Source organism: Eubalaena glacialis, chromosome 7 (genome assembly GCF_028564815.1).
Source record: "Eubalaena glacialis isolate mEubGla1 chromosome 7, mEubGla1.1.hap2.+ XY, whole genome shotgun sequence".
NCBI classification, from domain to species: domain Eukaryota; kingdom Metazoa; phylum Chordata; class Mammalia; order Artiodactyla; family Balaenidae; genus Eubalaena; species Eubalaena glacialis.
In genome coordinates, this window is record NC_083722.1 from 112417462 (window position 1) to 112445309 (window position 27848).

A 27848-nucleotide genomic window follows, 5' to 3' on the forward strand; every position below is an offset into this window, starting at 1 on the left:
CCTTCAGGAGGGCAGGCAGTGTGTGGTGAGGCAGGGAAAACAATTCCTAGAACCAGAAACAGATCATGGGGAGGGGGTGCGGGGGCGTTGGGGAGGAGGGCCTTTCCGAACCTCCAGTGTTCCTGCCTCTGGAGCCATGCCAGGGCCGCTTCTGCGTTTCTGTGACTCAGAGCTTTGTGCAGAAGTAGACTTGGGGGGCCTCTCCCCTCCCCGACGCAGAACCCCACCGCTGATGGGGCAGGAGGAAGAGGCTCGGGGTAGCAGAGAGGGCCGGACACCTCAGCCCCTTGGGGGTGGCCACTGATTCCCGGCCACCGGGCCCAAAGCCAGGGAGGCCCTGACTCCTGCCTGGCCTTCACCCCCACCTGTCACCTCCTGCCCCGATGCGCCAGCTCCCACCCGCCCCTCCCCATGCAGCTTTCCACGCAGACGGATGGAGACGGATGCGGCTGCAGGAGGGTCTGAGAGGAGGGAGGACGCAGGGTAGGACCCTCCCTGGGCAGACCCTCCAGGGGCTTGCATCACACACGGAGCCCCCCACCCCGCACCCGTGGCGTGTGCACGCACGGACACGTGCACATGTGCGAATGCACACACGGGGCTGGCCCTGAGCGTGCAGCGCCCTGGGTCCCCGTGGCCAACCCTCTCCCGCCCCGTGGGGTGGGTGCCGCCAGCCTCAGCCCCCAGGCAGCCGCTGTGCACACGGGGCGGCCGCAGTCACCGCCGCGTTCGGGGAAGCCCACGCTGGCCGCTGGGTGGAGACGGGAGTGGGGGTCTGTCGGGGGCCGGCGTCGCGGTGAGGCCGATGGAGGGGTGTGCACAGAGCGGTCCCCTACAGCAGGATGGGGCGCAGCCCGGAGGCGCATCCTCACCCACCCCGCCCTCCCCAGCAGGCGCTGTGGTCCAGGAGACAAGCCTCACCTGGGCCCGAGCTCCCAGGGCCGCTCAGGTGAGCAGCAGGGAAGCGTGGTCATGGTGCTGCCTCCCCGTCTGTGGGTTCTGCAGGCCCCCCCCCCCAGCTTCTGTGCCCGGTGGCCTTCGCAGCTCCAGGTGCTTCTTTCGCAATAGGTCCAGAAATTCCCAGAATGGACCCTCATGAAGTGGGCTGGATCACAGGGCCCCCCTGAACCAGTCACCTTGGCTGGGGGTAGAACCTGACGGTGGGCTGGCTGGCACAGGGAGCTCTCCAGAGCCAGGGGTGGTCCCCCAGAGAAAGTCCAGGTGCAGGTTTTAAAACAAGTAGGCCCAAAGCAGGACAGGCAGGGCACCCAGGACCCCGTGGTGCCAGCAGACCATCGCCTGCCTACCTTCTTCCCACAGGTGCCCAGCATTCTTGCTCCAAAGATGCCTTCACGCCTCAGGCCTGTGCCCATGCTGTGCCCTTGACCAGGAGTGCCCCCACTGCAACCTTTCATCTCTCAAGGCCCAAGCTCCCTCCCACACTCCTCCAGGAAGCCTCCCTGACTGCAGCTCCCTCCCCACCCATGAGCCCTCTTTGGGCTTTCTGTCCCACTCAGTACCAGCGGTGACCAGCCTGGGTTGAGAGTCCCGACCTTGGGGACAAAGCCAGGTCACCGTCAGCACTACACTGTATAGAAGACAGTAGCAAAGCTCCAGCCCGCCACTACATGGAGCCCTGGAGGGCTCAGCATCACCTCGTCCTGGGGCTGCAAACTGAGATGACTCCAGGGGCCAAGCAGGTGAGGGATGTAAACAGTGAGACGGGCTGGACCGAGGGGCTGGCTGGAGGGCACCTGCCCCGCGGATAGTGGCGTGGACGTGCTATCAGGCAGGGTGGAGGAAACAAGGTGCACCGGCGGGAAGAGCCCGGCCAGGGGTCTGCAGTTGGTGCAGCGCACGCCACGCCCAGGAGGTCCAGAGTGGGTGCTTGTCGCCTTGGGGCTCACAGTCGGGTCACAGATGATGTTCCCAAGGATGGATGCCCTCTGCAGGGCCGTGGCCTCTGGAAAAGCCACCCCTCCACCCTCTGTGGGACACAGTGGCCCTTGCAACCCGCAGCCCCAGGAGTGAGAACCTGGGGACGGGGAAGCAGTCCAGGCCTTCTCACTCTGCGAAACTCCGTGGGCTGAAGCGGGAGGCTGGACTCCCACCCAAAGTAACGGGCAGCCCCCAGTCTGCCCACCCACGCGGGGTCAGAGGAGGCCAGCTGCGAACCCCAGATGGAGATGCAGCCGAGGAGCTCAGCACACGGCCCCCAAATGTGCGGGACACCATCCAGAGTCACCGTCAGAGCAAGCACCAGGGAGCCTGCCTGGGAGCGCAGGACCGACAGATGCCAACACGCAGGTGACACAGAGGAAATGGCTGGCAGGAGTCCTCCCCCCGCGAAGCAACGGGGGAGAGGGTCGGAGAACCAGGGGCTGCGCTGAAGCCGCCGCCACTCCCGCCGTCGGAGGTCTCAGCGCGGAAGACGGCGCACCTGGGACAGCTGCGACACGGGCGCAGACGTGCAGACAGGGGAACAGGTAAAGGCTGCGCGCGGGACGGGGCCACTCTCCTGCGGAGCGGAGCCTACAGCCCACAGCTACCGCTGAGCATCAGACACGCGCTGACCTACGTGCCACCCTGCAGGCGCTCCAGCCGCGGGAGGCAGCAAACACAGGTGAGAGGGCAGAGTCGACCCCAACGCTTCACAGTCCACCCTTGGAATATCTCTGAAATGACAGACTTGTGGTGCTGAACAGATTCGTGGCTTGGGGGGCGGGGAAGGGTGGTTCTGTATCTCCTTCGCGGTGACCGTCCCAGGAATCCACTTGTGATGAGGGACACAGAGCTCACACACAGCTGGTGTGGACGTCGGCGTCCTGGTTTCCACATTGTACGACAGCCTCCTGAGATGTGAATGCTGGAGGCCAGGAGAGGGTATGGGGCCTCCGCACTATCTTCCCAACTTCCCGTGGAGCTACTGTTACTGTAGATGATGATGATTTCACAGTAAGAAGGTAAGAAAGTACCCCTCCTGTTGCTCCGACCCAGGCCCGGCTCTGCTGCTGCCACCACCTCCGGAAGCAGAGCTGGCCCCGTGGATGAGCAGGTTAGACAGCAGATGTCCCACCGGCAGAGAGACCCCGCAGGTGTCCTGGGCCTGCCCTGCCGCCCGCCCCCCACCCCCACGGCCGCCCTCGTCTCCTGGTCTCCAGGCTCAGAGCTCATGTCACCTCCTCAGGGACACTACCGGCTCCCTGCAGGCTGGCCCCACCCCCTCAGAGTCACGACAGCACCAACGCCCTGGTATTTCCATCATGGGGTGGGGCGGGGAGATCCCAGGAAGCCAGGGCCTCATCTCAGGGTGGGGACACAAGGTACCAGTCTGCATATTCACTCTGCCGCACGACGGATCGCCCTGAATCCAGTAGCTTCAAACAGCACCGTGTACCGCCTCCGAGGGTCTCTGCGGGGACCTGGGGATGCAGCGGGGCAGGCCCAGCCCTCCAGTCGGCTGGACAGAGCCTCCCCAGCATTCAGGCCCAGACCCGCCTCCTGCCCCGTCCCACGTGCCCCCTCGGTGGCTGCCTGCCCCGTGGGCACAGTCGGCCTCAGGGTGAGCACAGCAATGGAGAGGTAAGTTGGAATTTCTGGGGAGGCTTTGGAACCACCCACGGTCCCCTCGGTGTCACCCCTTCTGGGAAAACCGTCCTCTGGAGGAGGTCCCCGTGCCACTAGAGCTCCATCCAGAAGAGCACAGGCTTCGGGGGCAGAAACACGGGGTCCCAGCCCCCTCCCCGGCTCCGCTCCCATCACGTGCCCACCCCTCGGTGCTTTTTCTGGGTCACGGGGCAGATGGTATCGCCCCCAGGGTCGCTGTGAGAACCAGAGAAACACGGGGCAGGGAGCTCTCCCGACAGCTCTTCCACCCCCACCCCACCCGCCGGCCCGGGAGGGGCTGTGACTGCCCTTTCCACAGTGAGGAACCCAGGGGACACGCTAGGCCTGCTGGCACCCCCTTCCCCCACCCCCCCTGCTTTGTCACAGGGAATCTGAGTTCTCTAATCTACCACGAGCTCTGCACGTGACGCTGCTCCTCTGTCCCCACGAGGTCACCCTGCTGACCTTGCCCGCGGCCCCGGGGCAGCCCCTCCTCTCCAGGGAGGCCTTCCTGAAGCACCAGCCCACCGCCTGGTCAGCAGCAGCCCTGGGCTCGCGGGCTCTGGACCTCAGCGTGGACGTCACCATCTGTTTCTGGGCCTGGGTCTCCTCCACAGGGTCCCTGGCAGGGAGTGTGAGGGGTAGACAGAACCAGCCCGTGTCTTCTGTGTCCTTGGTGGGGAGGGCAGCGGTCAGCCATGCTGCTTCCCCATCCTGGGCACAGGCCTGGCAAGGAGCAGGGGGCAGCAGAGAGGGGCCGGTCGGGGGCTGGGCCCTGAACAAATAAGCTGGCTCACTGGAAACCCCCTCCAGGGCAGGCAGGGCTGTTTTGGGACAAACACCAGAGGTGACATTCAAAATCTTTAACAGCCAGAGTGGACACCAGACATAGACAAAGGACAGGACAAGCCTTGATGAAAACCTAGCTTTGCTTCATCCAGCAACACATTCACTGACTTGCTTCTCTGAAAGGTCCAAGGAGGTCTGAGCTTCAGGCATGGTTGGATCCACAGGCCCAAACATGTCATCGGGCATCTCTCTCTCAGCTCTGCCTTCCTCTGCATTCTCTGGTGTGCTCTCCCTACCTGTTGGCCAAGACAACCCTGGCAGCTCACTGGATCTACTGGAGCCGTGTGACTGATCCCCCCTCCCCATTGCTCACTGTAACGTTAGGGTCAGGAGGGGGCAACCCCTCTGGTGGGACAGCTGCTCCAGAATCCTTTACCTTCCAAGAGGTCTGGCCTTTTTGGGTTTTTTAACAATTAATTAACAGGCCTTTTAATTATTAAAATATTATGCTCATGGTAAAAAAAAAATCCAAGTGGTGCACGAAAGGACCCCTAGTGAAAAGGTATGTCCCCCCGCTGGGCCCCCAGGTCACCTCCTGGGAGTGAAAATTGTCCCCAGTTTCCTGCATCCTGGCAGCAACATGTACAAGGATATTCTTGCCTCTCTGTCTGCTGAAAGATGCACCTGTACACTGCTCCGAACCACCTTTGCACGTCTTCTTTTCTCACTAACAGGGTTTGGAGATCATCCCACAAGAGCCACCTCAGGACCCCTCCCTCTCCCTCTTGGAAGTCACACGAGTGGAAGCACCCAGTTCCGAGGCAGACACGCCAGGTGCCCCGGGAGTCACTCTGCTGTGTGACTCTGATAGGACAGCAGAGGTGGAGGATCCTGCTGGACTCCTGTAGGTCTCCAAGAGGCTCCGCCGCTGGCCCTGCTGAGGAAGGGGAGCCCACCTGGCCACAGCCTGACGGCAGCCTTGTGGGACGCTGAGCAGGGGACCTGCTGGGCTGCACCCAGGCCCTGGCCACAGAGACGTGGCTGCGAGCTGCCAGGGTCAGGTGGGAAGTCCTCTCCGCCCAGCTTCTCTTGCTGACAAGATGCCTGAGGTGCGTCCAGGCAGTTCCGGGACCTCCGGTTTGTGCTTTTCTGCTGCCAGCAGCGCTTCGTGGAAGAACGGACCTCAGTGCACCCATCGCTGGCCCTGGACATCTGGGTGGTTCCAACGCCGAGGCTGCCGCCGTGCCAACGACCCTACGTCGCCCTCAAGACGACATACGCACTCGTCTCGGGGTGTCGCCCCAGCAGAAGCACCCACAGCTGTGCTGTCTGGCCTCCAACTCCAGCCATTGCATGGGTATTTCTCTGCAATCCCCTGATGAATCATAAGGCTGTGGAGCATTTTTTCATGTTTCCTGGGCTCCCCAAGAGGTTTCTGATATTACTGTGTCAGCTCTAGGGCAGTTTGTTGTCTGCCCATAACCCCCAAGCTGGACCTAGAGGGAAAGAGAAACTCTTTGTAAGGCGAGAGTCGCTGGGCCCTTCATGGAGCCCAAGGATGAAGGTGGAGAGCAGGGCTGAGGTGGAAGGAGAGCGGCCGGATCCTGATGCCTGTGTCTAGGCTCCTTGATCCAGCTATGCCTGAAACTTCCTTCTGGACTTTTCTGTCACACAAGCCAACACTCCTCTCGCTTTTCAACTTGAGTAGGAGTTTGTCCCTCGTGCTGCAGGGTCCTGGCTCGTGCAGTGCAGGAGTCGGCGCCCGTCTGGGTCCATCCTGCCCGGACTCCTGCGCTCCGGGAGCCTGGAGTGTCATTCCAGGGTGACGTTCTGGGGGCCCACCAAGCCCTGGGGAGGAGGTGGATTGCGGTGGGGAGCCTCCGAGTCCCAGGGCTCCACCAGCCCTCCCTGCTGTGGTCTGCACCCTCCTCATGGCCGCGTGTGTTTTGAGGCTGAATAACCGTGTAATTGGTTTATCCGTTCCATAGCCAAACCTCAGCAAATATGTTTTTCCTAATTAGTTGATGTTTATTTAACGGGAACAACCAGCCCATTAAATTTAATGAGGCAGGTTGTCAGGTACGAAGCGGAAGTGTCTTCCTTAAGTGCGACCCGGACTTGGTAGGGCTGGTTCCCGGGCCGGGGCCGCGCGGAGCTCCTGGTCTGGGTGCGGGCAGCCAGGCAGCGGTGCGGGTGTGTGCGGGCAGCCCTCACTCCTGGTCCCCCGGCCCCACGTCCTCTCCACTGCAAGACACCCTCTAGCGTGGATTTCGTCCGGTCCATCTCCCCAGCGACCTCCGGGCCCCCGGGGGAGGGTCACCCGTCTGCTCAGCGCTGCACCTCCCGTGCCAGGGCCATGACTGCCAGAGTGGACGTTCGCTGCCAATGCTCATCTGAGTAGCTTCAAGACCCCTCCTGCCGCCTCAGTTCCCCGGCCCCCCAATCCCGATGTACCCTGAACCCTGCCTGGCCTCCCCACGTCCCTTCGGCAGGCTTCACACTCACACCCCCACTGCCCGCTTAGCAGGCGGGAAGCTCTTTGCTCAGGGAGATCCAGGCTCTGCTGAGGGGTCGCCGCTGGGCCCGACAGCTGGTGGGAAGGGAGGGCCGGCACCCTGGACCCACGCCCAGGCGTGAGGCTGCACCTGCCACCCGCCTTCGGAGGCTTCGAGCCGGTGGGGCGGGGCGGGGGGCGGTGGTGTTAGAAAAACGTTCTGGTCAGTGTGGAACAACAGAAAATATAGTTGATTATAAAAACCCTAACAAAACACACCATAATCCTAAACCCCAGAGAAAAGCACGGAAACGTCTTGGTGGGCACCCCCTGGCCTCGCTCCTTGTGTTTCCACGTGTGTACAGGTGGTGTTTGTTCCTCCAAACAGCAGGCTCACGCAGCTTCCACGACTTAGTTTTTAAGCGGACTTACGTCCAGGCTGAATCGCCGTTGTCAGTGGCCACAGAGCTGGTGGGCGGAGCATGTTTCATTTAACACGTCCTCTGCTGCTAGGCACTCGGTTGTTTCCAGTGTGTTGCCGACGTCACCGACATTGTGATAAACCCAGTGGGGCCCAGCTCCCCAGAGAAGCCCCCTCCGGCCACTGCCCGGGCCTCTCCCGAGGGCCTCGCCAACTGACGTCCGAGGTCGGCTCTCCTGCTGCACCAAGGCCCGGGGCACGGACCAGGTGTCGGTGTTGCTTCCCAGCACCCGGGACATGGTGAGGATGGCAGGGTCAGCTCCTTGGGCCTCCCGGGCAGAGAGCAGCCTGCAGGACTTCCATGAGGGACTGACCTTGGGGTCGGCACTTGCCCGTAAGGGGAGGGAGCAGAGGGCGGAGGCGCAGCTGGGCTGCTCTGGGATGCGGCGCAGCAGCCCGGCCTCTGTACCCGTTCCACCAGGCAGCCGTTGGATGCAGCTCTGGCCCTCGAGTGTGACTCTGGCTAGGTGGCTCCTGGGCACAGCGACTTCCCAGAGGGAGCGGACTCGGGTCAAAGGCCGGATGCCGGCAGGTGGCCTGAGGGTTCTGGGTGGCGGGCCCTCTGCTCTCATACTTGCTGAGCACTGACCATGGGCCGCCTGTCACACGACCCCGGGAGAAGCGCCTGTGAAGGCTGCAGGGCGGGAGGGGGGGGGGCCATGGGCAGCGGCCACGTCGCTTGTGGTTCCAGCTCCCTGAGCCAGCTTCCACTGGGTAACCTGCGCCCTCCCTTTGTCCCTCCAGCCCTGGGTGACAGGAGCTTCATGCTATTGCTAAGTTCTGGGTTATCACAGCATCCCATCCGGGGTTTTAGCTCCTCCACCTCTCCTGGGGCCAACTCCCTGGACTCAACTCCTCTGTTTAAATAATCAGTGCTTTCTGGCTCCTGGTTGGACCCTGGATGTCACAGCCAACATCATGACATTTAATCCCCAGCCACAGGGTAGGATGGGTATAACTCCCCAACAGTCACACAGCCGGGGCCTGGGCCCAGAATGCCTGCCTCAAGGTCCACACCCTCTGGACACAAGCCTCACCTGTGCCACACTCTCTCAGGCCCCACTTCCTGCCACGTATGGCCACGTGCAGGGGCTGGAGCCGCGGGCCCGCAGGCAGGCACGTCGTGCACAAAGGCCCACACACGTGCACACAAAGCCCGCACCCTGAGCACACGCAACCCCCCACCAAAGTGACACTCGGACACACAGCCCTACGGCCACAGTAGGGGAGGGTGGCGCTCAGCCCACGGAAGCTTGGCTCTGGCGCCAGGGGAGTCCGGGGAACGGGCTGAGGTCCAGGAGGGAGCCAGGGGCACGAGCAGGTGGACAGCACGGCTGGCTGCCTGTGAGAGACACAGGCACAAGTGCACACGTCTGCTCACACACAGGGGCCTACACACACACAGGCACAGGTGGCCAGGTGCAGACAAACCGGTGCTCACGCAGGCGCTCCGAGGCTGCCTCCTGGGTGGGAGAACAGGGTCTGAGACTAGGAAGCTGGACGCGGCCCTGGACACCACAGGCTTCTGACGGAGTCTCAGAAGGGCCTCAGCAGTTTCTGGCTGAAGGGTGGCTCTGATGTCACTTAGGGTCAATGAGCCGGTGACCTGTGACCCCACTGAGCTGACCTCGCAGAGGGCCCCTCGCTGGGCGCCCTGCCACCTACCGGGCTGCTGTGTGTTTCTGACTGTTTCCCGGTGTGTTGGGGAAGCTGACCAGGACCTCTGGGTGGGCATCTCCTTGGTCAACACGCAGCTGCGCTGACACGGCTGCGGGGGCAGCTTGGCCAGCCCCCCGGACGCCGACAAGCCCCGCGGGCCTCCAGCTCCACATGCGAGAACTGGGGGATGAGCCGGGGCTGCAAAGCCGGCATCAGGACCGCCGGCTCTCAGCTCCAGAGGGCCTGGGCTCCAGAGAACCGTGGCAGGAAATCAGGCTCACCAGCCAAGCGTCCCCCTCCTGCTGCCCGCACAGCGCTGGGCTGGCAGGTGCAGCCGGGCGGTCAGGGCGCCTCAGCGGGGGCCCTGCCGAAGGTCAAGGACTGGCAGGTGGGCGCCGACCCCAGCCCGGCCGTCACCTGCCCTTCTCGACCCGCAACCCTGGCTCAGTCTGCAGAATCACCGGCACCCAAGCCAAACACGCAGAAACCACCCAGGTCCTCCCCTCGCCCAGTGAATTCCAGTCCTGCCAGTTCCAGCGCCTAAGGCTCGGCCTGGTCTGTCCCCGGCCCCGCCCCCGGCCCCCCTGAGGGTCACTCGTGACCCCAGGTGTCTGCAGGGCTCTCCACTTGAGCCCACCTCCCCGCAAGGCCAGGGCGACACCCCTCAGAGGGGCTGGACTGCGCTGGTCCCTCAGGAGCACCTCCGCCCGGCCTGGCACCCACCCCTGGCCCTGCGCCCCAGCTTTACTCTCTGCAGACGCCCAGCTGTGCACAGTCTGTGCCCCGCCCCCGGCCTCCATCTGGGCTCCCACTCTCCCAGCCTCTGGCTGCCCGGGAACCCTCCACCCGGCGCTGGACTCAAGCTCAGCCTGTCAGGAAGCTGGCCTGCTCTCCTGCTGCGCCCCGACGAGGAACTGCTCCCCTCGCGCACCTCCGCCCGCTCTGGGCACGGCTAGGCCCGCACCCACCTGCCCCACTGGCGCTGGCGGGTGCCTGTCCTCCAGCCTGACCTGGGGCCACGCTCCGGGCACGGAGGCGGCAGCAGGCCCACCTGGCAGCCCAGACACGACTGAAGACAAGGACGCCTGCTTTATTTGTCTGCGGACAGGGGCACACACGCTACTTCTCCAGCACAGGGGCGTCGGAGGTGCCAGCAGGGGTGCCGGCGCCTGCGGTCTCTGGACTGTGGTCCCACAACGGGTCCCCTCTTCAGGCTCCAAGTTGCTGCCAGGCCCAGGGTGGGCCTGCGTCAACCCTACAAAGGAGAACAGAGATCAGGTCCACCGGGAGCGCGCGTGTCCCCTAGCTCTGCTCCACGAGGGCCCGTTTCATGGAGAGGGTCCTGCCCCGTGGGTCCCCAGGCCTGGACAGGGCCTCCTCACCTCCGTGCCCGGTGCCCACGCAGCACGTGCCCGTGGCCTCCCGCCGGCCTCCTGCCTGCACCCTGTGCACATGGTCTTGGCCCAGAGACCCAGCTCTCCTTCGCCCCACGAGGTCTCCCCTCTGTTCTCCTCTTCTCAGCTCAGAGTGAAACAGCCTGGAGAGCCCTCACCCCCAGGCGCTGGCGCGTGGGACAAAGCACCTCGCGGGGCTGGAGCTCGCCCAGCAGCCCCAGGGAGGAGCCTTGCATCTTTGACCTGCTCCCTTCCTGCTGCCCAGCAGCTCCCAGGGGCAAAGTGCTCTTAGGGACCCTTTAAAGCCGGAGGCTCCTGAGGCGAGACTGGCGGAGCCTGGGATCTTGGGGACCTGGCAGGGAGGGTCAGGAAGGAGGACCATGCCTCAGGGCAGGGCCTCTAGGACAGCCTGCAGTGCCCCCAACATGGGGCTGGGGAGCGCGTGGGACCCGGACCACCATGACCACCTCCACTCACCAAAGGCCAGGCCCCGTCAGGGCAGCGCAGGAGTAGCTGCCCTCTGCCCCCGCAGCTCTCCCCCTTCCACAGGGCAGCCCGGCCCTTTCCAAGACCCCTACCCTGCACCCTGGCCTCTCCACCCCCTGCTGCCCAGAGGTCAGGACCGGTGGCCACCCCGGACAGCAGGGCCTGACTGCACCCAGAGCTGCTCTCGGACCTGGCCTAGCGGCGCCCACAGACCCCCTCCCCGCCCACCGCCGCGGAGCCCAGGGCGGGCGGGAGGCCACAGCTGACGCCTACCTTGTGCGCTGAGCCGACGCAGTGCTGGTAGGCCTTGACCAGGTCCGCACACAGCAGCACCTCCTGCAGGTGCTCGCGGTAGCAGCGCAGGATCTGGGCCTGCAGCCCCGAGCACACAGGCTCCACCCTGCGGGGCCTGTGGAGAGGAGGAGGCAGTCTGGGGCAGGGCCACGGGCCAAGCATGGGGGCCACGGCGTCCGGTCACCCCCCAGAGAGGGGCCGAGGTGGCCCTCGGGGGACCCTGCCCGCCCAAGGCCTCCAGGGTGCCCACGGGCTCCACCCTGCGGGGCCTGTGGAGAGGAGGAGGCAGTCTGGGGCAGGGCCACGGGCCAGGCATGGGGGCCGCGGCGTCCGGTCACCCCCAAGAGAGGGGCCGAGGTGGCCCTCGGGGGACCCCGCCCACCCAAGGCCTCCAGGGCGCCTCCCGCCCCGGGTGTGGGCCACCATCGTCTCCCCCAAAGCTGTTTTTCTGATTTCAAAACTAATACATGCACGATGAGGAAAACTGGATAACCACAAAATGTTTAAAAAAAACTAAGGTGTTCAGACTCTCACTTCCTAGAGAATATCACTGCAGCATTTTAGAGGAATTTACTATTTTTTCTTTCTTTGTTTATCAAGGTAGGTTCAGAGCCTAAAACTAGACTCTAAACGTATTCATTTGAAGAATGGTTTTATGTTCTCTTTTTAAAAATATGAAACAAAGATGGAAAAGGGAAATAAAGCTTATTCTCAAGTCCGTCACGTCCGACGCCTCGCCCGCTGCCCCTCCTGCCCTCCCCTCTCTCCGGACCTCACACATGCTCCCCTGTACACGCACCCTCTCAAACTCACACACGTGTGCACACACGTGTGCACGCACACACACCTGTGCACACAGCTGTACACTCACACATGTGCACATATATACACGCACATGCACTCACACCCCCGAGCTCCTGTGTTCACGTGTTCAGGCCCCTGCTCCTCGCAGCTCCGGGCGGGATTGCCATCTCTCACCGCCCGCCCCAACCTTAAACCAGGCAGCAGAGGACGAGGAGGCAGGTGGCCGGCCCAGGTCCCACACTAGGATGCAGGGGCTCCGGGACACACACTCACAGGGTTTCCACGGTTCCTGGCAGGTCCACCAGGAACCTCGGAGCCGCAGCTAAGCCTGGGCCCCGTGTTGCCCTCCCAAGCTCGGGCGCCGGGGAGGCCTCGGCAGTGGAAGGACCCCTGCTCCTGTCACCCGGGGCCTGCAGGTCGACAGCTCCCCGGCCCCGGATCTAGTTTCAAAAGTCCAGCCTTGCAGCAGGTGCTGGGCTGGAACGTTGGTTTTAACGCAACTCAACCACCCACATCCATCCCTTAAGACCGGAACGGAGGGCTCAGCGGCTCTCGTTACCCATCTGCGGCTGACACGCCCAGCGCCACCATCCTGGCAGCGATGCCCACGGGACCCCGGGCCCCGCGTGTGGGCTTGGTCCTCAGGCCTGCTGACCACACACTGCAGCCCCCTCCCTTCCCACCGCCGCCCCCCACCCCCAGACAATCCCTGACGAGGGAGTGACCGTGATCAGCTAAGATCCGTGGCTTGGATGGAACCGATGGTTTACAAGCTAAACAGGCAGGAGGCGGGGTGGGGGGAGCAGCCGCCACGCTTACGCTGAGGTCCACGGCTCCGAAGGTCAAGGCTGTGGTGGGAGAAACGGCCCCCTTTCCCCGGAAGGCCCTGCCCACTACCCGGGATTCCACTGGGTCCTGAGGGCGCATCCAGGGGACACAGCGGCCCTACAGCCCCACACGGCCCTGCTCCTGTCTGCACAGTGCAGACGGGCTCGGAGGCTTCCTACTTGAGGAGGACACGTGTCTCTCCTCGGCGCTGACCTTCGCACGGGAGAACAGACGGGCTCCTGGGCTCACCCTCTCCTCCCGGGCCCTGGGGTCCCCTCACTGGGTTCTGTCTGCCGCTGCAGTGGGGTGACCGCCTGGCTGCCCAGTGCTTGCAGGATGCCCCTCCCTCCACGTTCAAGACCTTTCTGACACGGGCACGTCCAATGGTGGGCCTTCTAAATACCTCCGGACAGGCATCTCCTCTCTGCTGCCCTCCCCTGGAAACAGCTCCCTCTGCATTTCCCTCTGGGCTCCTCCGTCCCCAACTGCCCTTGGCGGGGAGCCCCCGAGGCCCCATCTTTCGGGTTCCATCCTGGCACCCGCCTGCCATCCTCCCACACAGGCCTCCTGCTCCCCTGGCCCCGCGGCCCCTGGAGCGGCAGCTCCCATCCAGCCCCGCTCCCCATGAACAGCTCCCACCCGTGGCCCCTGAGGGTGCGGCCAGCAGAGCTGTCGGAGCTGCAGGTCTCATGGAAAGAGGCGTCGGGGGGCAGGACGGCCGGCAGCCTAGCCAGTGGTGTGGGGCTCGTCCTGGAGCCGCACCCTCTCCAGACCGACGGCAGAAGCGACTCACTGCTGGTGGTAAATGGGCAGAGCAGCGGCTTCTTAACTCAGCCCCCCACCTTCTGTCTTCAGGTCCCTGGACCAGGGCCCCTGTGCGTTCTGAGGGCAAACCTCGCAGAGCACCCAGTGGGCTCCCAGTTCAGGAGAAACAGAGGGAGGAGCCAAGCAGAATCCAGCCCCTCACACCAGGGCCACCCGTGGGCCTGCGGACGCCCCTCTGCTCTGGCATTTGTCAGCGACAACACGAGGAGACAGGGTGTCAGGAAAATGTCAATCGCAAGAAATTTCACCTGTCTGCCTGCAAACCGGCCGTGAATGGGACAGGGCAGGGAGCAGGTCAGGCTGGGTCACACGGCTGGGAACGCGGCAACCCCGTCCACTGCACGCAAACAGCTCAGGTGTTATAGGCCACTTGGACACACAGAGAAGGTACCCAGGGCAGTGACCTCTCCAGGGACAGAGAGAAGCCCGGCCCCCCCAGCTGAGGGACGTGTTAGGATTCCCGTCTGGGAGGCTCTGGGGGGTGAATGCTGGCCCCCTCAGAGGTCAGCGCCCCTTGCTTGCCAGACTCTCCTCCTCTGCACGAGGGGCTGAGACGCCAGACAGGAGCCTGCAGAGTGAGGGGGGCAGGGCGGGTGTGGCGGGCGGAGAGTGGGGCAGGCATTTGGCAGACGATAGCGACGACAGGAGGCTTTGGGGCTGGGCCCAGGTATGGGCTGGAAGATGGGTCCCGTCCGACCTGTGCTTCACAGCTCGCGGCTCACCCAGGCCTGGATGGTGCTCCGGAGCTGCCCTGGGCACTCCGGACCACTGCCCGCTGCCCCCTCCCAGCTTCGGGAGACCGGCCATGTCGCTCTCACTGCCAGGCACCCCGCGCTGGGAACCCGGCCCTCCCCACCTGCGTGGGCACAGAGGGCCCTCCTCCCTTTCCTTTGCCCCAAACACCCTAAACTTCTCCCCGCAGGGCCAACCCCAGTCCATCCCAACAACACACACCCCAAACTCCAACGCTTGGACCACCCCCCCAGGTCCCTGGAGCCTTCCAGCCTAGCATGTCACCCCCAACCCGCCAATTCCTCACCACATTCACCATCAAGCGCCAAGGAACCCACTTCCCGCCTAGTTTCCATCTCGGTGAGTGGAGTCCCTGCCACTCCAGTCACCCACCTAGTCAGAAGCCGCGAGTCGTTCTGGATGCCTCCCCTCCCCTCCTTCGTTCTGGATGCCTCCCCTCCCCTCCTTCGTTCTAGATGCCTCCCCTCCCCCCATCATAGATGCCTCCCCTCCCCCTCCTTCGTTCTAGATGCCTCCCCTCCCCCCATCATAGATGCCTCCCCTCCCCCTCCTTCGTTCTAGATGCCTCCCCTCCCCCCCATCATAGATGCCTCCCTCTCACCTTCTAACTATAACGTTCCTGCTTCTCTCCAATCTAACTGAAAACCGCAGGTGTATCCACTGCAACGCCCAAACAGCAGGGACGGTCATCCTCTCTCTCCCTGGACCTAACCCACCCCACCTGGGTGGCTCTAGAGGCCACCGCTCCTCTTCCTGCCTCCCCTTCTCCATCCCTCCTCCCCAGAGGCCTTCAGTCCCCGCAGACGCCCGCTCCTCTTGGCCCCTGGCTCAGGTCTGCGGAGGCCAAACCCGCCCGTGTCCTGCCTCCTCTGCACCCCCTGCCGGCTGCAGTTCTGCGTGGTTCCCAGAGCAGCTGCCCCCAGGCCACAGTGACCCTTCCAGAAGGGCCTCCTCCCCCTCTGGTGCTCAGGCCTTTAGGGCCCAGCTCTCCTGAGCTCTCTGTGCCACTCCCCACACAGTCTGGGGTCTGCTTCCCCGTCCTCCTGCCCCCCAAGGGCCACCAGCACCCTAAGGGCACAGACACCCCTCCTTGGCATCCCAGCCTCACTACCCCTGCCTCCTACCTAGAGGAGGTCCTTCTGCAGGGCCAAGGGCACCCCATCAGCCACCCCGTCTCTCCCCCAGCACCTGGGTGGTCTCTCCCAGTGGCCTTTCCCTCTCGTACCTTTGTTATTCCGCTCTCTGCTGAAGACACCTCACCTTTTTAGAGTCTAAGAAGACCACAAACCCAAACCACTTCTGCTCCTGACCCGCCCACCCCCAGCCCGCTCTCCTCTCCCAGAGGCTCTGCCCGGGGCTCTGCTCCCACTCCCCCGGTCCAGCCTCACAGGCTCTTCCTGCGCAGGGGCCCATTGCAGCCCACCTGACCCTGGAGGCTGGAGGCCCCGTTCTGACTCCGCTCCGCTAGCGCTCTCCCTCCACGCATGCCCCCCGAGCCCCACGTGGGGCCCCCGCTATTCCCACAGTTCTGCGCCAGACTCGCGGCCGGTGTGGTCACTGCGGATGAGCAGCCCAGTGGGCGCCCACAGGGACCCGACACCCTCCTCCTCCTGCACCTCGTACGCTGGGCACGTTGTCCCCGACATCCCCACAGCCCACCCTCTCCACCGCGAGCACTGATTGTCCTAGAACATAAAGCAGCCCACAGGTTTCCACAACTCCAAGGAGGTTAACAAACCCATTTCTGGGGCGATTACAGCTCGCTGGGCCCTGTGCTAAGCAGTCCCTCCTGTCCGCGTCTGTCCCTTCTCTCCGGCCCTGCTCTCCCCCTGCTGAACTCAAGAGGTCCCCCGTCTGCGGCCAGTCTGTCCCCACAAGGGCGCAGGGCCCGGGGCGGCTCGGAGCTGCGGGGGAACCCATGATGGGCGTGGCCTGGAGGACCACCCTGCCGCGAGGGTACCAGGACGGAGGGGGACACAGCTTCGTGAAACAGCCACTGCCCATGCTCACCCATCATTCACCCGAGTCACACAGCAAGGCCACCAAGGCCACTGGGGAGGGACCTGCCCTCTGCAGCCCCCAGCACCTCCCCTTCACTCCCGGCTCTGCCCTCCTTCCCCCCAGGGGCAGGGGTGGTCCGCATGGGGGTTGGGGGAGCCCAGTGAAAGGGACAGGGCTGAAACCACACCCCTGCAGGGAAGACACGGCCACGGCCCCGGCCCCAGGGAACTGGACCCTCACGCCATCTGAAGTTCTCATCCGCGGCTGGGAACTGCTCTCAGCTCTCCTGTGGCAAAGCTGAGACGCTTGGCTGTGCCGGCCCGGAAGGGGCGTCTGCGGCGAGGTGTGGAGCCAAGGCCCTGGGAACCCGCTGCGCACGTGAAGGCCAGCGGGTAGGGGCGCCTCCCCCAAAGCACGCCCTTCCTGGAGCCTCAGCATGTGACCTTGATTGGAGATGGGGTCCTGGCAGGTACAGTTAGTCAGGATGGGGTCACAGTCAGGCAGGGAGGCCCCTGATCCAACGTGGCTGGTGTCCTCCTAAGAGGAGGAGAGACACTGACCACGGACACAGACCAGAGGAGAAGCCACGTGACGCCGGAGGCAGAGGCTGCGGTGATGCACCTACAGGCCAAGGATGCCAAGCCTCCCGGCAACACCAGAAGCTGGACAAACGCCCGGGAGCCCTCCAGTTTCAGAGAGAGCGGCTGTGGGCCACAGCAGCCCCGGGAAGCATGCAGCCAGCCACGCAGGAAAGCGCCGAGTGCCGGCTGGGCAGAAGTTAGTGGGAGGCAGATGGCTCACCAGTCACCTCCTGACAGACAGAAACACGCATCTGGCGTGACAGAGGCTCCGCAGTAAATGGCTCAGGTGGGAGGCCTCTCGTCCCAGGTTGCACCTCAGGCCGGGCCTGAGGTCCAGGTTATTCTAAGGACCAGCCCCTGCCAGGTCCTAACCTGGCACAGCAGCCCATCCTGCAGGTGGGGACACCAGTGTCAGAGGGGTTAGGTGACTTGCCCAAGGCCACACAGAGAGAGACGGAGCCAGCATAAGAGCCCGGTTATCTGGCTCCACGCTGCGTCCATTTAGCTCCACTCCAAGTTTGGAAAATTCCCCCAAAATTCCAAGGAAGAAAGAACCAAGGGTACAGAAAAGAAGCAAAAGACACATAGGATTCAGGCTCCCAGGGGAGCCAGAAGTTTGCCAACTGGAAGGGTCGACACCGGCCAGTGCGGGGCCGGGCCCCCTCCGAGCTCACACAGGCCCGGCTGCTCACGGGCCCGAGTGCGACGTCAAGCACGTCCCTCTGTGGGCTCTGCTTCACTGACCGACATCTCATCACCTCAGCCTTCTCCCATTACCACCGCTGGTGTGGAACTGGGCCATTAGACATCCTCCTGACACTTCATTTCAGAGACGCGCTGGCGGGGGTGAACGCAGGGAGCAGGCTTTCTATCACGGCTCGGAGGCGAGGTGCGGGGGCTCCACGGAGCTGCACATCCATCTCTGTCAGGGCCAGCTGAGCCGCGGGACAGGCTCCGCGGCGGCGCGGCCAGGGCCCAGGGGCTGACGAGACCAGCTGCTCGCTGAGGACCCGCTTCGCTGGCCGCTGCCGACCACGTGCCACTCAGCCCGGGCGGGTGGGGCCCAGAGACGCGCCGTCGCCAGAGGCCACACGGGACCCCCCCGGGGGGGCCGCTATTCTGGGAGCCCAGGCCTAGCAGAGCTCTGGTCCCGAGGAAACGAAGCGCAAAGTGGCCCCCACGGCTGCTTAGCCAGCGACAGGATTCCTCCCTGGGACTGCCACTGCACGCACACGTGCACACGTGCACGCAACAGGGAGGCCGCTCCTGGCTTTGGTCCTTTGTGAAAAAGCCGCAGGGGAAGCACACGTCCCCCCCGAGGAGCCTCCCGATTCACCAGACGTGTACGGTGGACGCAGCCCAAGGAGGCGTGGGTCGCGGGGGTCTTGGGGGTCCGAAGAGGGCCACACCAGGACCACTGGGGCCGCAGAGCCGTTCCTCACGGTCCCTCAGCGGCCGGGGGGCTGGAGGCTCCAGGGGAGGGGGCGGCAGCAGCAGCGCCTGAGGGCCCCCGGGACCCCGTCTGCCGGCATCCTCTTGTTTCCCCTCCCCGAGGCCTCCCTGTCTCCTAGGCCACGGCACCTGTTGGCTGGTGTCCCCCCCCCAGCCTGCCTCCCCCACCTCCTTGGGACACACCTGGGGGGCCTCTCCAAGCCCTGCTGTGCCCCCTCCTCTCCGTGCAGGCCCAGCCACTTGCCTGCTGCCCAGGGACGGGCCGGCACCTCCTGCTCTCATGTAAGGTCTCACCGAGGCCCAGACCCCGCAGGGACCCCGGCCCACGTCCCTCTGCTGCAGAGCCCTGGCCCCAGGAAGAGCACAGTGCCACAAACACTGGCTCAGGCCTCCTGCCTGTCGGTCCACAGTGCACGGAGCAGCCGAGGCCACACTGAGGCTTCTCCTGCGGCGGGTATGACACGGCAGGGGCGACTCCCCAGGCTGCTCCTTGGCTCATAGCCTCAGGGATGTGCCCGCCCTTCAAGGTGCCGCACAGGGGCACTTCCGGGGGGATGCTGGCTGGTGTCCCGGTGGCAGGCTGCCATCACAGGCATCGTGTGAGCCGAGGTCCTGCGTGCACTCGCTGCCAGCCTCCGTCCTCCTGTCCCCTCTGACTGGAGCCAAGTGTCCCCGATCGACTGTGTCACCTCTGCTCACCCACGAGGGGCTGGCACGGCTCACACCTACAAGGGTGCCCGGCGGCTGGGGCCAAACCTGCGTGGAGCGGCCCCACTGGACCGGGAGTGCCCCACGGGCAGGGACCAGCTTACTACCTCTGCGTCCAGGGTCCCCGCCGACGCCGAGCTCAGCAGATGACCCAGCCCAGGGAGACCATGTCCCCCTGACCGTCCAGATGTCCACCTGGTCCAGCCTGTGGGTGGCCCTGGGCCTGCTCTCCAGCTGCCTCTGGACGGACTCCACTTCCTGGGGGAACCTCCCGGTGCCCAGCCCCGGGGATGGGACCCTCGCAGCAGCCAGGAGCTCAGTGTCGACTGGAAACCAACAAACCAAGGAGCTTCCCTCTGGGCTGGGCCAGACCACACAGCCCTCCACACGCGGCAGAGTAAGGTCGGCGGAGACCATAAGCCTCAGTGCAGGACGGCCAGCATTTCCCAGCCCCCGAATAGGTTTGTGGTGTGGTGTGGTGTGCTCTGGTGACAGGCGACACAGGGACAGAGGCAGGAACTAACCCCTGACGCTGTCGGGTGAGACTCAGGCAGAAATACCCCCTGGTGACGTGACCAGGCACAGCTGCTCCGCCCTGGGCCTTCCCTGCAGTGACTCTGAGGCTGGGGTGTCCCTCGTCCCCTCTGTGATGGGACCAAAGCTAAAGCCTGGAGCCCCTCGGCACCCCCCACCCCTGGTCCTGCCCGGCCCTGGCGCCTAGCCCACACAGGCCTCCTGTCGTCACAGGAACTGCCTCCCCAGGGCCTCCTCCTACCTGGCCCCTGAGTCCACTGACTCAGACCCTTCCCAAAGCCCTGCCCGCCGCCGGCCCAGCAGACCCTAACCCTCCACCCGCCACGCAGCTTTCCCCCCTCAGCCTGCAGAAACGTGTCCTCAGCTGGAACCTGACACATAATCTCAGTGAAGAAACAGATCAGTGCAGAGCTGGCGCGGAGGGGTCTTCGCAGGTCCGTCCCCCGCTCTACGGTTTCCCAGCACATTTGGAAACCGCAGGGGCCTTTTCCTGGCTGACCCAGAGTGTTCTGAGGGGCGTCCCTGGATGCTGGGGCTGATTCGCTCTGTGGGCCGCACCCCCGTCCACTGTCGCTGACACAAGAGGTGCAAAGGGCCTCAGGGCGTCACCCATCCATGCACCTCACACGTCGCCGAGGGCGGGGAGGGGCCGGAGTCTCCACGCAGGAAGCACCAGGACGGTCAGCCCCCTCCTCACCCTCATCTATGCTCTGAACCAGAGCTGACCCTCAGCAGCATCAGAGTCGCCTGCGGTCCCCGGAGCCCAGCAAGACCCTGACGCCACCTGATCCGAGGAGAGGGAGCCAAAGCCGGGAGGCAGAGGGACGCGGCCCCCAGCCGTGCAGCGCTGGGCTTGCTGTGCTTCCCGTCAGCCTGAAGTCACGGAGCACAAAGCACGAGGGTGGGCGCCCTCCTGCCCTCCTGCCGGAGGGGCCGCAGGGAGTGCGCGGTACGCCCCAGGGCGGGGAAGAGGCCAGAGCAGCGGTGAGGGCGGTTTACACTGAGCACAAAAGGTCAGTGATGGAGCAAGTGAGGGTGTAGCACGCGGAGGACAAGGGAGCCAGGCCCGTTGAGGAGGGAACTCCAAACATGGAGAAGCTGCAAGAACCCTAGTGCCGGAACCCGGGGAACCCGTGTGAACTTCATGTGCTCAGACACACGTACGCGTGAGTGTGCGTAAACTCACACACGTAAACGTGCATGCCTGTGCGGGAGCACCTGGGAACACTGACACCCCAGCAGCAGCAAGCACGCCCAGCGCCCAGACCTTGGTTTCTAAGCACCACTCTGCAGTAAACAGAGCAGAGTGGAGACGTGGCTGATTCCAGGGCTGGGGCCAGAACACCTGTGCCAGAGAGCGAAGGCCACTCAGAGCGTGAAGCCACACATCAAAAGGACAGAAGAGTCTGTCTGAAGGCAGAATCCTGGACCACGTGAACAACAACATAAACGAGGGAATTTATTACAACCCAGCAAGGCACTGTGACTCCTTGACTCTTAACATAAACAAACAAATGAACACCTAAGTGGGGGAGAAGGGAAACTCTCCCTTTAATCCAATTCATAAATGTAGAGGAAACGACGGAAGTCAACAACTGCCATGGGCCACCCCGACTGTGGTGGCTGGTTCAGGGGACAGTAGTCCCCGGAGGCCGAGGCTGAGGGATCAGGACCTGGACACACCCTGGAGAACCTCCGCACAGCCGGGATCAAGCACAAGGGGACACAGCCTGTGCAGAGGGACCAGGCAGACCCACCGTGACCGGGTCACGGTCCGCATCCCTAGTGGCGGGATGGGACCCACCAGGAAGGGCACGGCACCATCTGGGGCCTTCCTGCCAGGAACGCAGGGCCTGAGGCTGGCCACGAGGAAACATCGGGCGGACCCAGGCTGGGGTCGCCCTTCAGAAGGAGAGGCCTGTACCCTTTTAGACTGTCAAGGTCACGAGAGACAGAGAAAGACCAAGGAACTGTCCCAACTGGAGACTGATGGTCACGGAGCTGCAGCACAAACTCCTGGGCCAGAAAGGAAAGGGCTGCGGCGGGCAGCGGGGGGCGTGCCTGTGGTCTGCGGCTGAGTCAGCGAGGGTTTCCCGACCGGAAGAGCTGTGTGTGGTCACGGAGGACGGTCCTGGGAGGTACACGCTGGACTAGAGTACTTAGTGGCAACAGGTCACCACGTCAGGAAAAGACAGTGTTTTTGTCTAGAGGGAGGCGGTGAGGACGCAGACTCTAGCATGACCGATCGGGCACCTGGCTTAAGGCAAGAGTTCTTATTCTTGTGACCTTTCTATGGGTTTGAAATTATTTCAAAATAAGGCAAAATAAAACACAACAAGGATGGCAGTTTGAGAGGACTGAATGTATTCAAAAGGATGTATTTATCCCAAAAAAGAGCCCACCAGGTTTTCCTTTTTTTTTTCCAGCTGGGAGTGGGGTAGGGAAAGTTTGACAAAGTGATTCTAAATTCATTTGAAAAAGCAAGTTGGAAAAAGGTCACCAAGGTAGAAGAACTTGCTCTGATGGATATTTAATATTTTAAATTAGTGTAGCTGCATAATAGGTTTTATACATATCTAAAACGTGCAGGCTTGGCCCCGGAAAAGAGTCCAGAAACAGACCCAAGGACGTTAGCGCAGGATTGGGTGGACTTTTACATCACTGCTGATGGGAGAGGGCTCCCCATGTGGGAAAGAACCAAGGTGGATCTGTACTTCACACCCCACACCTAAGAAACCACAGTGGGGTCATCTGGAGCATGCCTTAGTGGGGAATAAGTCATAGCGGTACTCATCCTAAAAATATGGGTATGGTGGGAAGGAAGGCCTTTGTGATATAACCTAAGTCACAAACAGAAAAATTAACAACAGCAGAAATGCACTGGGTCCCTATCCCCCCATCAACTTCCAAAGGGCAAAAATTAAACTCAAAAAATAGTCACAACAGAAATAAAAGATTAATAACACCATTACACAAAGACCTTTTAAAAAGAATTAATAAGGAAAAAAGGGCGAAGGCCATAAGTAAGTAGTTCACAAAAGAAGAAATGCAAACAGCTAGTAATTTCTGGAAGGGTTTAACCTCACTGATTCTGGAAGAAATGAGGGAGTTTGAAAAAGAGAGGTTTTGGGCTTCCCTGGTGGCGCAGTGGTTGAGAATCTGCCTGCCGATGCAGGGGACACGGGTTCGAGCCCTGGTCTGGGAAGATCCCACATGCCGCGGAGCAACTAGGCCCATGCGCCACAACTACTGAGCCTACGCGTCTGGAGCCTGTGCTCCGCAACAAGAGAGGCTGCAATAGTGAGAGGCCCGCGCACCGCGATGAAGAGTGGCCCCCGCTTGCCGCAACTAGAGAAAGCCCTCGCACAGAAACGAAGACCCAACACAGCCATAAATAAATAAATAAATAAATAAATAAAATTTTTTAAAAAAAGAGAGGTTTTGTTTGTTTGGTTTTGGTTGTGAGGTTGGCAAAGATGTTTTTTAGAAATATTGTTAAAATCCTGTGCTTGGGGAAACGGACACCGTCCAGCATCATTGTTTGGAGTGAAAATTGGTACAGGACCTCCATTGTTCTGGAGAGCCAGTAAGTAAAATGTAAACACATAAATATACACATATAAATACACCGTTTGTGTGTGTGTGTGTGTTCTCTGACCCAACAATTCCCTCTACGAGGATTTAAATAAGTGCACGATGACAGATAAACCTATTTGTCGCAGTTATCATTATATTGGTAAAAAAAAATCAGAAAACTCCCCAGGATTCATCAATAAGTGATCGATTACATAAATTCTGACCCTCTAGAATAACAATGTAGTATTAAAAGTGAACATGTAAATGCACATTTACCGACATGGACACAGGCCCACAGAGTGCGGACGAGGGAGGTGACGTGTGCTTCCACGAGCCCACTTATGTCCAACTGTGTGTGTGCTCAGCTCAGAGTGACGTCACCACAACTTAAGCAGGGCGAAATTTGGGCTTTTTTAACTTTTTAATACTTTTCTGCATTGTTTGATTTTTTACGATATTCATGTATCATTTTTCTAATCAGAAGACAAAACTATTTTTCATTTTGAAAAACTGTAAAGATACATAATCATCTGGATACTTTCATCACTGATGACCTCAAGGTGCTACAGTAAACAGCAAATCAAACAATGTGCAGACACCACATCCATACGTTATAGATCTGGATGGATTCTACAAGTGCACTGCAAGTGATTATGTATATCTGTACGCACACACACGATTAGACAGGACGAAGACGGGTGGGTGTGGAATGCAAAGCAAATGGGTACGTGCACAAAGTAGGAGCTAAATCTTTGTTGAATTAGGAGCAAATAAAGAAATGCTTCTCTCTGAAAAGTCTGAAATAGAAATCAACTTGCTCACAGAGTCAAAGGAATGCATGCCTATTCTGGTGGATCTGCTACGAGACCAACCGTATGGCTCCGGCACCCCGCCTGTCCCATCGCTGCTCAAGAACGGGAAGGACGTGACCCTTGCCTTCCCCGTGGTCGCAAATCACAGGTGTCACGGGCACCCTCTCTCCTTTCCCCTGGCGTGTGCACCCGCCCCACCGTGCACACGCAAGCACACACGCTGAGAGACAGGCTGGCACAACAGGCTGAAACGAGCGTGAATCAGGGCAGAGACACTTGGGCGTAGCAACATTCAACCACACAAGGCCAGGACGGCAGCCTGGGCTCAACACGCTTCGCCCGCTACCTCTAGGGCCATCGTCCTGACACACGTCCACTCCCATCAGTTCAGAGCTTCCCAAGCCTTCAGAGGAAGCCAGACCCCGGCACTCACGCCCTCTCCCCTCGGGTGGACTCGGCGGACGCGGGAGGCTGGCAGGGGCAGCCTGGGCAACGGGCCTCTCCTGACCACTGGCGCCATCCCCTTGGGAAGCCCGTTCACGGCACGACTCCCCATGATCCTGTCCACAGAACGAGTGAGGTGACATCGTCCAGGTGCCTGGGCCACAGGCAGCATCCGCTGAGTGCCAGGGCCTCCCTCCCGTCTGCCTCGCACGCCCACAGGAGCTGCGGCCCCCGCTCCGGCTGGGCTCACTGTGCGAGGTGTCGTGTGTGGCCCACTCTGCACAAGCCAAGCACACACACACTGCACGGGAGGGGCCCAGGCCTTCCTGATGTGGAATCTACGTGGACTCCTGGGCCTCGCACCGGCAACTTCCTGCCACATCGGCCCCAAGCGAAAGCCGGAGCCCAGCTGTCCCCACCCGACCCAGCACTGCTTGGCCCTCTCTGGAATGCATTTTACCTCCCCAACAGTTCCGTTTAATCTGTGTTAGAGATTTGCTATGCTGCACAATCACCCTTCATAATTTTTCTTAATTCCTCAAGATGCATTCTGCTACCTTTGAAGAAATAAACACAGCTTCACTGGTCATTTTTACCATACGGAAAGTGTCATAAATTTTATATCCAAGACAAATGGCAAGCTTTGTATTATAAAAATTCTATTTTTCCTGTTATAGCTTCAACCAGACTTTTGGCCTGTGCTTAAACAGGCATTTGGACTAAGCTGCACGTGGTTTTGAGCTGATACACAGAAGCTACAGCACCAGACCCTGAGAGCAAAGAGCCTTTTGTCACCATGGTTCCCGCCCTACACTCTCCAGCCAGGCAACCAGACGTGGCCGCACCTTGTTTCACCGCGTGGTATTGTCCTCCTTCCGGGATTTCAGCCTGGGCCCTGAGGACTAGTTACCATGCAGGTCAGGGTCTGGAGGACTAGACATCATGAGACTGGGTTAGGGCGGAGGGGGCTGCCCGCCCGGGAGTGCTCACACCTGGCTCAAGATCACCTAGTGGTCAGCACGGCACAGGCTGTGCTGGGCCTCAATGCCCGGTCCCTGGAGGGAGGGAGGCCCTGAAGAGTGGGAGGCACAGAGGAAGGGGCATCACAGGGAGACCAGGGCCCCCTCTGCTTCACGCCAGCACTGCCGTCCTGCCACCAGAAACCAAGATCCAGGCGGAAATAGCGCCGACGGCTGCGGCTAGCATCCTGCATCACCCCAGACACGGCAGGGGACATGCAGTCACCTGGGAACCCCAGAGCCACGTTCAAGATACACGCTCTTCCCAAAACGACTCCCAGATCTGAGCAGTCGTCCTTAAGACAAGGAACCATGTATCATAAACACATTTTTCTCATCTAGGACCAAGGTGACCAAATTTTTTACCTTTAAACCATTTTATATTTCTAACCCATATTTAGAAATTCGTACCTGCCTGATGTAGAAGCTTGTTTACCTGACGAAGGAGACAATGTCAAAGGAAAGAAAGGGGCAGCACGTTCCCGCAGCCTGGCTCTGACAAAAGCAGGGCTGTGACAGTGACGCCCTAGGGGACAGTGCCAGCCCTGCCGGGGCCAAGGACCCCGAGGTGACTGCTATGAGCCAATTCACCGGTCAGGCTGCTTGCAGGACAGGTGGGGAGGGAAATCGTGTGTCAGCTTAAGCGAAACTCCCGGGCAGTGGGACAACTGTCCTCACGAGACGCCTGAAAGGCGGTCCATCCACCGCGTGGAATTCACAGAAGAGTGGGGCAGCCAGAGTCAGAGGGCCACGACCCCGCCAGGAGTCTCTCGTAGGAGCTGGGGGTCGGTTTGCCGGCAGCGCTGCATGGACGGTCAGTGGGGTCCAGCTGACCAGGCGGCGGCACCGAGCTAGGACGGCGCTGCGGCCAGCAAGGGGCTGCCCACGGGCCCTGTGGTTTCGGGGTGCCTCCACACGGTGGCTCACGGCCTCACCTCATTTGTGCGTGTGTTGGGCAGGGGCAGGGGGCAACAGCAGGAGTGACGGTTTGGGGACACTTTAAGGAGTTCCTAGGAATCACGGCCCAGGGTATGTACCCTCAACTTCCCAGAGACTGGACTGTGGAGAAGCCTTGGAGTGGTGGCTCTCGATTCTCTGCGGTCTGACCACACCAGGAACACAGGGCCTGTCCTGGACGATAAAACCAGGGTCCACTCCAGCCTGGACCCACAGCCGTGCAGTGAGTGCAAGGGAAGCCCCAGGGTGGCACGTGGCCAGCCCGTACCACACATGCCGCTTCTCCGGAGGCGGACCCTCAGGACAGAGAGCTCTTGGATGGGGTGGGTGGAGCCCCCGACCCTTCAGACCCTGCAGCCTTTCCTCCAGGGGCCCAGAGGCTGTCGGGATGCTAACACGTAACCACGATCCTCTCACGAACGTGCTCGCAGAGGCTGCAGAGATCACCCTTCCGGGAACCCCCGCCCTGGTCCTGCGGCACCTGGCACCCGGCACCCGGAGACGGTACGGCGTCCCGGGAGGTCAGCAGAGCCCTGCCCTTGTCGCCACCAAGGGACGGGAGCCCGTCCACGGGGCCCAGATCTGAGGGGCTCTGAGACCTACACAATAACCGCTCGACTGTCCCGAGCCCTCGGCAGGGCTGCCTCTCGGGAGGACAGGGAGCGCGGTGCTGGCACAGATGACCACGCGGGACCATAAGCAGAGCTTTCTCTCGGGAAGCGGAACAGGGAGGCAACAGACTTGGAAGAATAAACCCAAGGATGACGCCGCTCAGTGGTAACCCCTTCACTGACTGAAAAGGGAAGATTCCTCCACTGTAACAGCATCTAATCCCCAGAAGCTGATCTAAAACGTGACACTCCAATAAAAACGAAAGTGGCACAAAGAACGGAGGCTTTCGGGACGGTGGCTTTATTCCCGAAGCGAGTCATTAACAGAGCTGGGATGCAGGGCAATCTCGTCTTTGTCGAGGGGAGGGATTAACAGACTGTCGTCTCTGAGCCCAGCTTCCTGAGTCATGGGTCTCTGAGCAGTAAGAAGGCACCAGGCGGAGGCCGGCCGCCCCTGGAGGCTGTGGCCACGTGGGGTGGGGTCCGCCGGGGACTTCACACCCCGCAGGACAGGCTCTGAGCCCACCACCTGTGGTCCTCAGAAGGCTGCCCTGCCCCTCCTGGCTGGGGACCCCCAGACACTCTCCCCGGTCAGGAGCCTCCCTCCTTCCTGCTGGACCCCGGCCTCCCCACCTGGCGCCCTAGCCTGGGGGTCTGCACGGCCCCTTCTCATCTCTCAGTTCTGCTCCGGAGTCAGGGACAGTCCCCAGAGTCTCAGCCACCCTCCGCCCACTGTCCTA

General features: G+C 61.7%; 1 protein-coding gene across 1 annotated transcript in view; it reads right to left on the reverse strand.

Moving 5' to 3' along the window:
• Nucleotides 1–10112: 10112 nt before the first annotated feature.
• CHCHD6 (coiled-coil-helix-coiled-coil-helix domain containing 6) overlaps nucleotides 10113–27848 on the reverse strand; it is a 121599-nt gene continuing 103863 nt past the window's right edge. The window contains exons 7-8 of the mRNA XM_061195628.1: nucleotides 11183–11318; nucleotides 10113–10284 (exon numbers count right to left, since the gene is read on the reverse strand). Of these exons, the coding sequence (XP_061051611.1) occupies nucleotides 10279–10284; nucleotides 11183–11318 (142 nt within the window). The 3' untranslated portion in view covers nucleotides 10113–10278. The remainder of the gene's footprint in view (nucleotides 10285–11182; nucleotides 11319–27848) is intronic.